The following is a 13,973-nucleotide window of genomic DNA, read 5'->3' as shown; positions in this document are numbered from 1 at the left end:
AACTAATTTCTGCTTCTTTCAGCTTTTGTTCTTCTATCTTATGCAAATCTTCTTCAAATTAGCTTCTGTTTCCCTTTTTGCGTTTTCATTAAACTTCAGCTGTTCAGCATATCTTCAGCCGCTTTCAGCAAAATCATTCAGCAAAAAAAGCATTCACACTGCATTTTCGCAGGAAATGCAACTTCTCTAGTTATTATTTGCAGTGAGAAAGGAGGCAGCATCTGCGCATGCGCCACCCCCCCCAACATATGGATGCAGGCAGCATAAAAACCTACACAATCATGAGTTACAGCCCACAGTTTATCTCCACCGACATGAAATCCATCACCCCCTCCTTCACTGAATATTAACATTACAGATTGCATAACCCTCATCGTGCAACAGTGCATTTTGTGTGGCAGAGTGCACGCTGTAGAAAGGAAACAAATTGCATTTCTTCAAAAACGGAAACCAAAATAAAAATAAAAAAAATCCTGCATTTCCTCCTAAAAGGAGAGATTTCCCCAATCAGTTCTTGCTCAGCCTGATTTATTCAGCAGGAGCGCCCTCGTGTGGTCAAAACTGTGTATGACACCTGATCTTTAGTCTAAATGCTGCATGTTTGTTAACAAACAGAATCACTTAAAGCTTTAAATTACAACAGGATAAACAACAGAAAAGTCCTTGAAGGAATGCATATCGCCCGTTGCCTTTCTTGACAGAATTTTGGACTAGTTAGAGCCTTTTTGGTCAAACCTTTTAAAATAACTTTATGCCCGATTTCATCCATTATTGCAATATTTCACATGATCCCACATGATGAATTTGTATTACCTCATCAAAATTTAGCTAAATATCTGTAAAATTCAGAGTTAAAGCCATTTTTACGAGGGCTAAGACCAGTTAGTGTTGTCCCACTTCTGTATTCTGAAAAGACTCCTGTCAAATAAAACAAACTCTTCTAAATTATTTTTTTTTACTATTACTTCAGTAGCTCTTATGCTAGTAATTTTCTTTGTCCTTAAGTAACATCATACTTTTCCAAGAACGATGTACGTACCCTTATATCCCTGAAAGCAACAGAAATTACTGCAGCTAAAATGTTTTTGTCAAATCTCTACATGCATTAGAAACACTTCTAAAAGACACAATATCAAATCATTTTTTTAGTATAAAACACTCACAAAAACCCGTTTATTTCAAACATTTCGTTTTATTTGTAGGGCAAGAAAAAAAAGCCAAACTCTTGGTACAAATAAATGTATATTTTAAGTTTTACAAAAAGTAAAGTGTAGATGAACCTTGAAGGAGGTTAGTCGTGACATTTAGGAACAACAGAGATACAACAGCGCTTAAAAAAACAAAACAAAAAAAGGAGGCAAATTGAAACGATGACGGATGACACAAAACAGCGTCACACACACATGTGTGTGGGGTGGGGTGGTGGGGGTCTCATACTTCTGCTACAGTCTGGAGGAACTCATCTGGACATCTATAAAACACACAGGATGTGAAATAAATAAATACCAACACAACCAGAGAACCATTTTGGTTTTTGTCTGAACACAATACTTAGAAATAAAGAAATCTAGAAATCAGGTTGAATTTCAGATCAGATCAAGCTGTAACCTTTACATCGTCACCTTTTTCCGACTCACTTTTCTCGCTTCATGCTGGCCAGCCACTCAATAAAATCCTTGGCCTTGATCTTATCCAGATGGTTGGAGAAGTCGTTGGTGAACGTGCCGTCTGAATGTCTTTTCAGGTTTCGGATGACGTGTTGTCCCTTTGCCCACTGATGTGACCACCACCTGAAAAATTGAAGTTGGAAAAAAAAAACCCACTGCAGTCAATGTCAGTGCATTTGTCTCCCTCGCACTAGCGGCTAAAACATTTAGAATCAGGTTGCTTTGGACAAACGCAGAGTTTAAGGAGAAGCTGAGGAAATACCTGGACGGTTCAGTTTTCCCCACAGCCGTCTCCTCGGTGCCCGAACAGAGAACGAGGAGCAGCAAACACCAGATGAGCAGCTTCATCCTCAGACGACCTGATCAAAACACCAGGAAGACACATGTTTTATTCCACAGATTTAAACAGAGCAAGTTACACTTTTACCTCTGAATAATCAAACTCACCTGTATGAACTTGTCTCCAGCGAAGTGGCGTCCGTGATTGTCCCGTCCCTCTCCCACCCGAAAGCTACACCCTGAAGATGAGCTTGGAGTGAACTGAGCTGCACCAACTGGTTGACAGCGTCTCTTTATAAAGACACCAGGTGGGACTGTGAGACACGCGGGTCAGACTCCACAGCCGAGGGCCGTCTCGCTCTCATTACAGTGGTTTGGACCTGAAGGAGAGTGGCATTTGCACTCTGCAGAGGTCAAAGGTCAGACGGCAGCAGGTGTGAAGAAATGTCGTTAAGGCGTTTGACGTCGAGAACATGACTCCTAAACTGTATTACTCACTCCTTTATTGTCTGACATTAACCGTGTTCAGCCACAGTTCAGAAACCGTCTGCCTTTGTGGCGTGGAGGGAACATTTCTCGAAGAAATAAAACAATGAAAGGCCTGTCACCCACCGCCTTTCAACCCAATTTAGTTAAACAATGACAAATGGCGTCATATGAAATCTCATGCTCGTGTTCTCGCTGACTCTCAGGTACTACCACATCAAATTTGAGCTCAATATCTGCAATATGAGCAAAGTTAGAGACATTTTTGTGTTCGCTAATGTCAACGAGCTGTGGTGGCCATCTTGAGTTGCATTGACTCCAGAGGTTAATCAGTTGTAGACGTACATCCAGTGATTAGTTTCTGAAGATTTCATTAAAATCTGTCCGGTAATTCATGAGCTATTTTGCTAACAGACGAACAGGATTGACACCGACAGCAGATGCTGAAGTTTTAGGCAAAGATCTTGTTTAATGAATGCCACTCGGAGCATGTGTTGTGATCTGCTCATCTACAACTACACCAACATTTAGCCTAATATCTGTAAAACTAATGTTGGCTAATGTCAACTGGCTGTGGCTGCCATCTTAATTTGGAGGTGACTCCAAAAGTTAATCAGTTGTAGAGGTACAGCCGATAATTATTTCCTGAACATTTAATTAAAATCAGTTTAGTGATTCATGACATATTTTGCTAACAGACAGACAGAGTTAACTCCAAATAGTTGAAGGTAAAATCTTAAACTTAGATGTTGCCCATTCTGTCGGCTCTCATTATAAGTGTTGGGGATCAGTGTATGATACAACCACGCCTAAATTTAGACCAATATTTACAACACTGACTGTTATATCCATTTTTAATTTTTTTTTAATGTGTATTGGCTCTGACAGCCATCTTTAATCAGGTTGACCACAAAAATAAATCAGTTGTAGATGTACATCTAAGGATTATTAGAGTTTTAATGATTATCATTAATACGAAACATGGTCTAACTATAGTTTCTATGTCTTTTTATGTATGAACCACTCATATTATTAAATAAATAAACCTTACTGACTCAGAGCTTCGTCTTGTGAGATGTGCCTTGTAGATTTTTACTTGCTTACTCTTTTTCAGTGTTGAAGAACCTGATCTCAGTGTGTGCTCCCTCAGATGGTTGTTCTGAGAGGATCGGACAGATGAATCCAGCCTCCGTCTCTGCAGACATTAAGGTTTAGCACCAGCCTTTACTCACACATTTATGCAAACGGAAAGCTTATTTACCTGCGCTATAATTTAAAATGTGTCTCTGTTTTTCATTTATTCCAGTTTGAGCCCTCTGCAGTGTCACTGACAGCCTGCATGGTTGAGAATAAAATGCATTTTATAATGTTCAGCCGAAGTGACAAATAAAAAGACTAAACTGACCCAGTCAGTCAAATAATTATGATTATTTACTTATTTTGATTTAATGAGTGTATTTTTTCCACCCCCCAAAAAATCCCCTTTATTTTAGTTGAATTAGATTTTTTTTTTTTTGGCAAATTAGGACAGCAGGAGATGCTTAGGGCAGGTTTAGTGCATTAAAGATTGCCCTCAGTCACCTTTTTGCTTTCATTTTTAATGAAAGTGCACCTCCTGATCGTGGCCAGCAGGTGTCAGGCTTTACGACAGCATCAGGTCTCCTGCCTTCTCTCAGTAAAATTAAGATCACATTTCATGTTCTCAGTGCATTTGAACAACTTTCCAAACCTCAGATACACCTTTCACTTTCGGATTTCAACAGCTTAGCGTTTCTTTTGCGTTTCTGGTAGGATGTTGGGACGGTGCACAGATATAAAATTTATTACCCCTGAGGGTTTAAATGTGTGAGTCTGTTTGATATTTATTATCGCTCAGAGAAGGCAGGAGGCTCAGTTCAGACATTGTACATAAAGAGGGTCAGAGCCTGTCATGTTCTCTGTCAGCTGCTGCTTGGTAACTTGCTGCTGATTGATATATTAATATTACATTCATGTATTACCTCACATATGAAAGCTTGGTGGGTAGGGGAGGAGTTTCAGAGGAGAAACTGTGGTTTCATTTTACATTTTGACCAATATTCTGTGTATTTATCACCCTCTGAAGGCAAAGGTGATAATGTTTTTGTCTGTGTGTGTTTGTTTGTCTGTAGCATCATGAACCAGTGGACTTTTGCCAACACAAAAATGGCTAAAACTCAGTAGATTTTACAGATATTGAGCTAAAACCTGGTGTGGTCGTAGCTTCAACACTTCAATCACTGACAAATCGCTCAATACCTCACAAAATTGCATCAGGTTACGAATAATGTACCTCTGACGGTAAAAACATCTTAAAATGACTTGAGTTTAAAACTCTGGAATGAAAGGGGAATAATTTCCTGACAGATTTTGCTGCATCATTTTGTGATGCGGCTTGTTTTACAGCTTATAAGTTGCAAGAATGAAAGAAAAAGTAAAGAAAGTGCTCAGATGAGTCTGGTTCACTCAGTGTGTGAATCACAGAGGATGCTACGCATTAGACAAGTCATCTAATAACAAACACCTCCAATGGTGAGCAGAACAGGTCTTTAAAACTCCACAGGACACAAAACTAAAAAAAAAAAAAAGGCTATCACCTATACACATCATGACCGAGGGGCAGTGGTTCAGCCTGAGACTTTTGTCTTTGCTTTATTTAGGTTCCTAATGACAGGCTATCAGATTCCTATCTCCCTTTTCCTGTTCTCTATCCCCTCTCCTGCTCCCCGCTGTAGCCTGGAGGACTGTTCTGGGGAGCATCTGGAGGCAGGCTGTTGAATAGGCTCCATTCTTGCAGGGCCTTGTGCTCCAGCAAGCGCACTCGGGGCATGGATGCTTGACCACGGTCCGTGCAGGAGACAGAGCTGGCGGTGGGGGCGGGGAGAATGGAAAAACAAAAAGGAAGCCAGCAAAAGGCAAACCTCTGCAGCTTAAGCTGGGACCCCAAGTTATGAGTGGATAATTTAATTTAATGTGCAAAATGTGGTTCTGTGGTTACTATATTTTTTTTTCCTGTTTACATGTCTCTAATACTTGCTGTTCTCTTTACCCACAAGGCATTGTATCATATCCCAAATCATGAGAAGTTAGACAAGAAAATAAGCTCTCCCTGCCTTAAAAGGAGGATCTTAAATACTTTACAGTATGAATGTCGGCCTTTTCTCCGCTGGGAGCGTATGAGGCGAGGTTGGAGCAGAAGTCAGTGTTGGTGGTTGTGCAGCAGCTGAGGAAGTCCCCTTTCTATTTTGGAGAATGCTTTTGGACAACTGTGGTCCCAGTGATTGGCTCATACCCTTTCATAACCTCATGCTATTTCTCTGAGGTAAAGAGCGATGATTGTTTCAGAGTCATTTCAGGTTTAAAAGGCTTGCAGTGAATTTAAAAAATTTTTAATAAGTCGGTTTTGATGATTTGAGTCTTTAAAACATTATTTAAGTTTTCATAATTTTTCTTATCAAACCAGAGATTAAAGTAAATTTGGTCTGTAAGAATATGTGATAAAATGATAACATTTGATGCTATAATTTTTTCAGACGTGTGTTTTTTAAACTTCTGCATGGCTACCTTTCTTTAATGAATGAGTAGCTGTGAAAATGAAGCTGCTGGCGCCTTCCGTCCTTGCTAGTTCAGATACTGAATCGATGTGTTTGTGCCTGTTTAAGGAGGCTCTGGCATGGGCCGGAGCTAATCTGTAAAAGCTAATGGGATTGTAAGTGTCTGGCAGAGAAGAGTGGTAATAAAACGAGGGAGCTGCGTTGTCAGAGCGAGAGGTTCTGACTGAGTGTTTTCCACGTGTGTGTGAATGTACGCATGTGTTTATACTCATGTGGACTCAGCCCTTTTAGGCCCCCGCTGCTCCTCCTGAAGCCATGCCAAGCAGAAGCCTTGGAGTTAGTGTTTGTTTACTGTCATTAGCTCTGTGGGTTTGCCACTCCGCTGCAGTGACAGACAGAAACTTGATGATGACAACATAACTGCAGAGTGTTACAGCAGTTAGGGCGTGACTGGCTCCTGCATTTTCGATTCTGCTCATAGTCCTTATCTCTGAAGGCAGAGAAGTAGGGCAATGCTGCTGCAGCTGTCAAAACAGCTCATTTTCTGTCTGTTTAGTTGATGCATGTTATGGGACAATGGAGTTAGGCCTTAAGAAAGAAATTACGGGTTGTCAATCGGCACTACGCTTTGCTCGAAACTCATTTAGACAATCTAAGTTAAACCCCAAAATGTATTTCAGCTCATTGATGTTATCGGTTCCAAATCATTGCAAGTTGTCCCATGGCTATCCTGTGGATTGTTCTCATTCTGTCCGTCTTTCAAAATCATGATATCAGTGCATAATATGTCTCCCCTGTGATTTCGTCCGGAGAGCAGAAATGGCAGATTAGTCTTAAATCTGCCCAAGTAGATTATCCACTCATCTCTAAAGCTCATGCATTGAGGGTTTCTCATAATTGCTGCTTGTGGTTTAGAGGGGCAGGGGTGCCCAGCTTACCCGCGGTCAGAAGAACAGGCCTGATCCGTTTCTACAATGCCATCCATGTCTGGTTATTAAAAAGTGCGGTTGACCCCCGGTTTTTCCCATGTGTGCCTCTTCTCATTGTATCCTATCTGATTGATGTTGACTGAGGTCACCTAAGCCCATGCAGGGGATCACAGCACAGTGTGCAGGGGGCTAAATGTTTACATGCATTAATTTGACTTGATTCAGAGGTCTGCTGACCCAGTCTGGGCTCATCCAGTGATTGGGCAGACTGGGCCATATGTTATGTTTTTCCACACCACTGGACTGAAGGTCAGACCACTAGGTGACGGAGGCTAGTTAGGAAAAAAAATACATAATTTTTGTGGGTGGATGCTTTTTCTTGTGTTTTGGAATCTGAGTTTTCAGGCACAACACAAAACACACCTCTTAACGAGAGAGTGTTGAGGGACATACACGACACTAATGTTTCTTCTCTGACGACATTAATCATGCAAACGAAAGTCTAACCTGCTCAAGGTTTCAGTAATGCTGGAGCCAAATAACAGTGAGAAATGGAGATGAACAAATGATAAAAAAAGATAAAACAGAATGGAGTTTCAGGACTGATACAAATGTAGGTTTTAGCAGTGATGGGACAGGTAATAATCCAAAGGATGGCATTCAGCCATCCAACATGAACTACTGAAGAAGAATACTGTGTGTTTAACTCTCTAAGGATAAAGTTACTGACAGAAAGGGCAGTGACTAAAAGAGATGCTTTCATTATTTTAGATACCATCAGAAACATGTTCATATGAAATGACACATGCCAAAGCTCAAAGGAAAACCTGAAAACCTAAGGTTAAAGCTGCATTAGTGTGATTTTACCTCTGCTACCTCCTTTTATTTCTTTCTCTAAATCTAGCTGAGCTTGTTCCCATATATCTTTAACTTAAAGTGCACTCAGAAATGATCTGTCACCATATAAAAAAGGACTGAAACACATTATCAAAACAGTCAACCAGTTCTGGTCGTGTTTTATTCTGCAAGTAAATTTAGGTTTTGGAGTAACACCGTGGTGTAATCATGCATCATATTTTATTAGTGCACCACATACATGAGTAACACCTCCTCCTGCTCTTTGCTTTCAGGTCAAAAACTGTAAATATGCCTGAAGCGTCACGATTCATAGTGTTTTTTTGTCACAATGATCCAGAGAAGCTGCTGGAGGTCAGAATGTCTATGAAAACATGCTTATATGTGAAGATAAAGCCTGTTCAGTGCTATCTTGTGTGGTGGAGATAACTAAGAACTACAAGTATGATTACTGCTTCTCACTCAGCGAGATCCAGATTGCCTGACTGTCTGAGACGTGTAATGTCGTGATTGTGATCAAATAAATTCATTCCAGCTGTCGGTCCTTGAGTCCTTTGTCTGATTATGAAGTAAATAAATGTTCAGTACCAGGCAACAGTAGGGAATGTTGTTGCATTACGCTGCAAAGGATTTTTACTGCACATCGTTTCTTTTCATTGCTCATGAAAAATATATATATTACATATATTTTTGAAAGTTTCAAATCATTGTTTCATTGCTGTTTCCTGGTTCAGACTGTGTGTAGTTAATTCAAACCTGTGTTTTTCAGTTCTTTTGCTTCTTACGCTGCATTGTAGCTGTTCATAATGGCCTGGAAGTGTGTGACACTGATGGGATAGTTGGTAGCTTTGTATACCTATGGAGGGTTTAGTCAGAAAACTCCTGACTGTTACAACAGCAGCCCTTTTATAATTCACTAAATGATTTAACAGCCGGCCATTGATCCACCTGGTAAACATTCATTGCTTCCAAACAGATTTTCCACCCTGTTCGGAGATCTCTCTCTCTCCCTCTCTCATGCTTATGCATTGGAATGCAACATTGTGTGTGTGTGTGTGTGTGTGTGGTTGGGTGTGTGTTTGAATTGAACGTTAACAGGCGGGCGGGGGTGGGGTAACTGATTGGAGTCTGAGTGAACGATTGTTGGCAGATTGTGGTTGAGGCTGAGAGAAGAATAGGACAGAGAAGGAGACAGTGCTGTAGTAAGACACAGAAATGAAGGATTGTCTGCTATTTCTCTCACCCATTAACCAGACAGGGCCATTGTTGGGCTCACGTCCCACTGGCACTCTGCTGCTGTGACTGACAGCCCGACAAGCCGCCTCTGTAGGTCTGCCACATGGTGGGCTATTGAATAGGGAGTGCAACACATCACTGCTTTGTAAAAACAGCTTACCTTGACTCTTTTTTGTTGCTAAAAGCTCTCACCTGCGCTTCACTAAACACATTCCTTTCCCTTCAACGGCCTCCAGGCTGCAATGAAACACCTTTGTTGTCTGATAAATACAACAAATACAACTGAATGCTCTTGATTTAAAAATCAGTGGATGTCATGTTATGTTCTTGTGTTGTATTTGTTTCAACACAAGCATGTTGCTGTGAGTCAATCGCTGCTACGAAAGGCTGTTGGGAACAGCAGCGTTTAATAAATGTAACTTCTGGTGTCCTGCTAAGACACCCTCATGAGAAGTGTTGCCCCGTCGCCACTGTGAGAGCCGTGCTGCACACCCCGCCAGCACGCCACTAAGATGGCTGTGCGGCGAGAGACGAGGCGTGTTGACCACCTCTCACAGGCGGAGGCCGTCTCATGGAATTCCAGAGCCGGAGCAGGAGGCGCAGAAGAGACTGCCTGGGCAACAATAGCCCGGGACATCTGTCATGCGTGGCTGCACTCCCCTTTGCTTACAATGGGTCCGGGGGACCAACCAGTGGTGTCTTTCTTTTTGCTCCCCTCCTTTCCAGGGACACTTCTGTCCCTCACAATGGGTCTTTTGTCCCCTCCCTGCTTTTTTTCTTCTTTTATTTTTTTTTTGCCAACATTTAACCCTTCAAGCCTGCTCCTTTTTCTGCCTTCCCTTTCTGTGTCCGCTAGAAAACAAAACAGAGTTGAAACCACGACTGTTCGTTCCCCTCTTTCTCCTGCTGGTTTTCATTATGACTTTTAGCTCTTACTCTGCCGTTGCACTGTGGGCCTCGCATGAACTTGTCAAAACTTTTCTTATTATGCAGCTCAACAGAGGATGGAAATAATTTCTCCAGTCCTCTTCGTGGTCCGCATTGGAAATAAAGTCCTCAAAGTTCAGCCCTCTCTCAGGACCACCAAAGATCTGATGTCATCACATGTGAGTTCAATAGTGTGAACAAAAAAAACGTCATCTGAGAAACTGTAGTGGTTCAACATGCTCCTTAACCTTTTTCCATCTATGTCATTGTGTTGCAGCCAGGTAAGAATTTAGACCACTCAGAGGTTGTCATCACACACTTCTTGCTCATTGATGAGACCCGCATCTATTCCCTGATGTCATACCCGATTACCAGACCTATGATAATATTTGGACCACAGCTCTGGACCAGCTTTGATGTAATTATGCATTAGGTTGTCCTTTTCTAAGTGTTTTCAACACCCATCACCCTGATGTAAATTGCAAATTGATTTTTTTTTTCTTGCAGCTTCAAATTCTTAAGGACTTAAGGGGTTCAAGCTGGTCTTCAATTGATTGGTCAGACTGCGATTTATTATTAGTGCGAGCAACAAGACTTTACAAGAGGAAACTCTGCTGTAATTTGGGCTCATCAGGGTTGTTATGCCAGCATGATACAGCACAAAAAAAACCAAACAGTTTTGTTTGTATAAACACGCATCAGCCAGCTTTGGATATGAGCAGTTATAAAATGAGTTATGCATAAGTTTGGAGATGTGACTTTAGAACTTATAACACAGATCCAGGTCAAAGCCAGCTTTTCCGGTGTTTGCAAATTCAGCGATGGTTCACTCGGCTCTGCAGCATAATGGAGTGACCGGAGAGCTGGACTGCTGTGTCCTGTCCTGGCAGCTAATTGTTGCCAGCTGCAGAGAGGTGGGGAAACAAAGGGCTGTTTGAAAATGGGATCTGTTGATCGGAGAGGCTGTCCACCCTCCTTTAATAGGATCTGCTTCACATGAGATGTGGCGTCTGTGCACTGTGCCGCCTTATTCTCTTGCAGGGGCCCCAGCATGTTGTGACAACACCAGTCCATGTGAGCTCTTTTACGTAGTCGGCCAGATTCAATCAAAACGGGAACAAACTGACTGAGTGTACATAAAAGGGAATGTGGTGCAGCACATTTTGCTGTCATTCGATTGCAGAGCTAGTTCGCAGTTGTATTTTTTCAAACCTGATGAAAGCTGCTGCACACATTGAGGGGCTGAGGGATTTTAGGAGGCAAATGTTTCATGCGAGTGGCTGAGTCAGTTGTCGGAGATAACATTCTTGTATTTTCCTTGTCAGCATAAATATTTAAGTAAGCTGTCAGAAGTGCTCCCTCACTCCCAGCCGTCTCCAAGAGGGAGGAGAAAACAAGAGAGAGGGGAAAAAGTCATAGAAAAAGAAAGATAAAGGCCCCTGAACGGTTGTCTGTCAGCAGGACTGCAGTATTTGCCTGTAACCAGGGTTGCTCACATGCCGACAGGTCCTGTGTGTGTGTGTGTGTCCAACACCTCTCCGAGCTCTCCGGCTGATCGAACACTGCTCCAGGCGTCCTGTTATGACAGCTCACTCTCCGCCTTGAGAGACCTCATCTGGGGCGAGTTCTGACAGGGCGGCCGCTTGGAATAGCTCTGATGAGAGACAAACGCAGACCTCTATTATTCTGCTGCTGCGCCCTGTCACTCTTGCTTTTTGTCTTTGTTTCTCTGAATGTTTTTCTGTTTTATGTTAGTGCAAGTGGGTTTTGCTTAAAAAAATGCCTTTTTTGTAGCACGGATTGCTTTTAAACAGCAACATCTTCATAAATGTAAAGACACAGGGCATCAAGGCTATAGTTTGCATTTCTTTTATGCAATGTTCTTTTTCCCCAACCGGGCAAATTACTTAAAATGACACAGTGTAAAAAATCCTAACAAATTATTCATTTGAATAGCTATAAAATTTGTGTGGGTTTGAGTTGTTTTTGCTTTTTTCACAGCCTCACTCTGAGTATCTGTTAGCTTGGTTTCGTGTCACAAATCCACTCTTTTTCAGACAGACTCTGCTGCAGGTTACATAGTGATGGCTCAAAAGTGCTTCACACAACCTTTTTAAAAAAAGAAGATTTTATTTATATGTTTTATGTTGGCCTTCCTTCCAATGCTTGCTTGACATTGGACTATAATTGTTTTAAATTTGTTGCATGTAACACAAACTACAATATATTTATTTTTTTAGTTTAAACTTGATTTTTGTTAAACTGCTTTTTATCACATTTTAGACCAGCTAAACCTTACACAGTATATTTGCTCAAGGCTTTTCATTTTTCACATAATTTTCTTTTTACCATGACTTTTTTTAACCCATAAAAGATTGTCTAACATAATAGCTGAGATGCTATGAACACTTAGTGTTGTTCTTTATTTTTTTGAAACTACAACAAGCCTAATTTCATTGAAATTTGTTGGCATCTCAGAGGAAAATCCAATTAATCAAAAGAGATATAAATCATAAAACTTTTACTTTAAACATAATTTAGCTTTCAAGTTAATTGTATTACATTTTATGACTTAAGCAATTGATATTTTTGACGGATTTAAAAAAAAATCAGATTACTTTAAATGATACACACATGTAATTTTTACATTTTCTGAATTCTGGTTGTAAAACTTTTTAAATTTTAAAAGTTTTTTGCCAACTTAATACGAAAAAAACATGAAATGAAGAGGTCATTAAAATAGGTATTAATGAAGTATTTTGTTTTTTTTGTAACACATTTGCACCTGGTTTCACTAAATTACTCATTTTATCGTAGATTGTGTATTTGTGTTGAGCTACTGTGATGCTGTTACTGCAAAGGAACATAAATCAAACAGAAAAAGGAGCAGAGTCCACATAAAGTCGTACCTCTATCAGAACAGTGCTGATTGACATTGTGAGGCCCTGATAAAGACATCACAGCAGTAAAAATGTCCTTGACAGAGCTCTGGGCAGGCTGGAGCTACCAGATCAACCAGGACCATCTGTGACAACCCCAGAAGCAATTATCCCATATCACATCCTGGCTGACCATCTTTAATAAAAGCTGCTCACAACACCTGAGATTAACCCACACTCACACCTCTTCCTCCATAATCTTGCCTGCCTGCCTGCCAGCCCTCGTTCTTCTCCCGAGCGCTCGAGCCATTAGCGTGCGCTGGTTCACGTTCAGCCTTCACCTTGTTCTGTGTGTTCAGCCACACAGCTCCTGCTGCCATCGGCCTGGTCTACAATCATAGCTGTACCCGTCATAAAATGTCCAATAGCCTAAAATGTCTATAAGCCATGTTATTACAGACAGAGAGAAGATGGGGGTTTGGCTGTAAAAGCAGCATCATGAACTTCTCTGAATCTGAAGGTCATCTGTCGGCTTCAGGGCTCCAGCTGAGCTCTGACCATCTTGATGGAAACACCCATTGATTTTTCTTCCTTTTATTTGTGACAATTAACATGATGTAAATATTAATTCACACATAACTGAATTTATTTAATTTACTTTGGACTTTTCTTGTCTTATTACATTTAAGTTTTAGCATGATGTGGTGGCTGTAATTATGATATGAACTGTTTCAGCTGACTATCCATCCATTTTCTGCCTGTTGTTCATGGTCGGGTCATGGAGGGAACGGGTCCAAGAGAGAAATCTAACTCTAAGACTGAGCCCAGCTGCCCGACAAAGCAAGCCCACTTCAGCCTTTTTTATCCTGGATCCTGTTCTTTCAGTCACGATCATGACCGGCTCAGCTCCTTCATCACCACGACAGACATTACTGTGGCCGATCCGTTGATCCATCTCCCGTTCCATCCTACTGTCACTCACAAACAAGACTCCCAGATACTTGAACTCTTCCTCTTGGGGCAGAGATTCTTCCTGACCTGATGATCATACACCGGACTAAATGAAGTCAATAATCTCTGGGAGATGAAACCTTTATCTGTGGTGCCCCTTCTCTCTGTTTGCCCCCCCCCCCCCCCCCCCCC

At 41.3% G+C, this 13,973-nt stretch overlaps 1 protein-coding gene across 1 annotated transcript; it reads right to left on the bottom strand.

Moving 5' to 3' along the window:
* Window positions 1–1,010: 1,010 nt before the first annotated feature.
* On the bottom strand, window positions 1,011–2,152 carry LOC108244586 (glucagon-2-like). The gene is made up of 4 exons (XM_017430909.3): window positions 2,115–2,152; window positions 1,930–2,026; window positions 1,638–1,790; window positions 1,011–1,471 (listed from the first exon to the last, which is right to left on the bottom strand). The coding sequence occupies exons 2-4, from the start codon at window positions 2,013–2,015 to the stop codon at window positions 1,432–1,434; spliced, it is 279 nt and encodes a 92-aa protein (XP_017286398.1). The 5' UTR covers window positions 2,016–2,026; window positions 2,115–2,152; the 3' UTR covers window positions 1,011–1,431.
* Between the last annotated feature and the right edge of the window lie 11,821 nt (window positions 2,153–13,973).

This window comes from Kryptolebias marmoratus, linkage group LG8 (assembly GCF_001649575.2).
Source record: "Kryptolebias marmoratus isolate JLee-2015 linkage group LG8, ASM164957v2, whole genome shotgun sequence".
Classification (NCBI taxonomy): Eukaryota; Metazoa; Chordata; class Actinopteri; order Cyprinodontiformes; family Rivulidae; genus Kryptolebias; species Kryptolebias marmoratus.
This window is presented reverse-complemented; position numbering and strand designations above follow the sequence as displayed.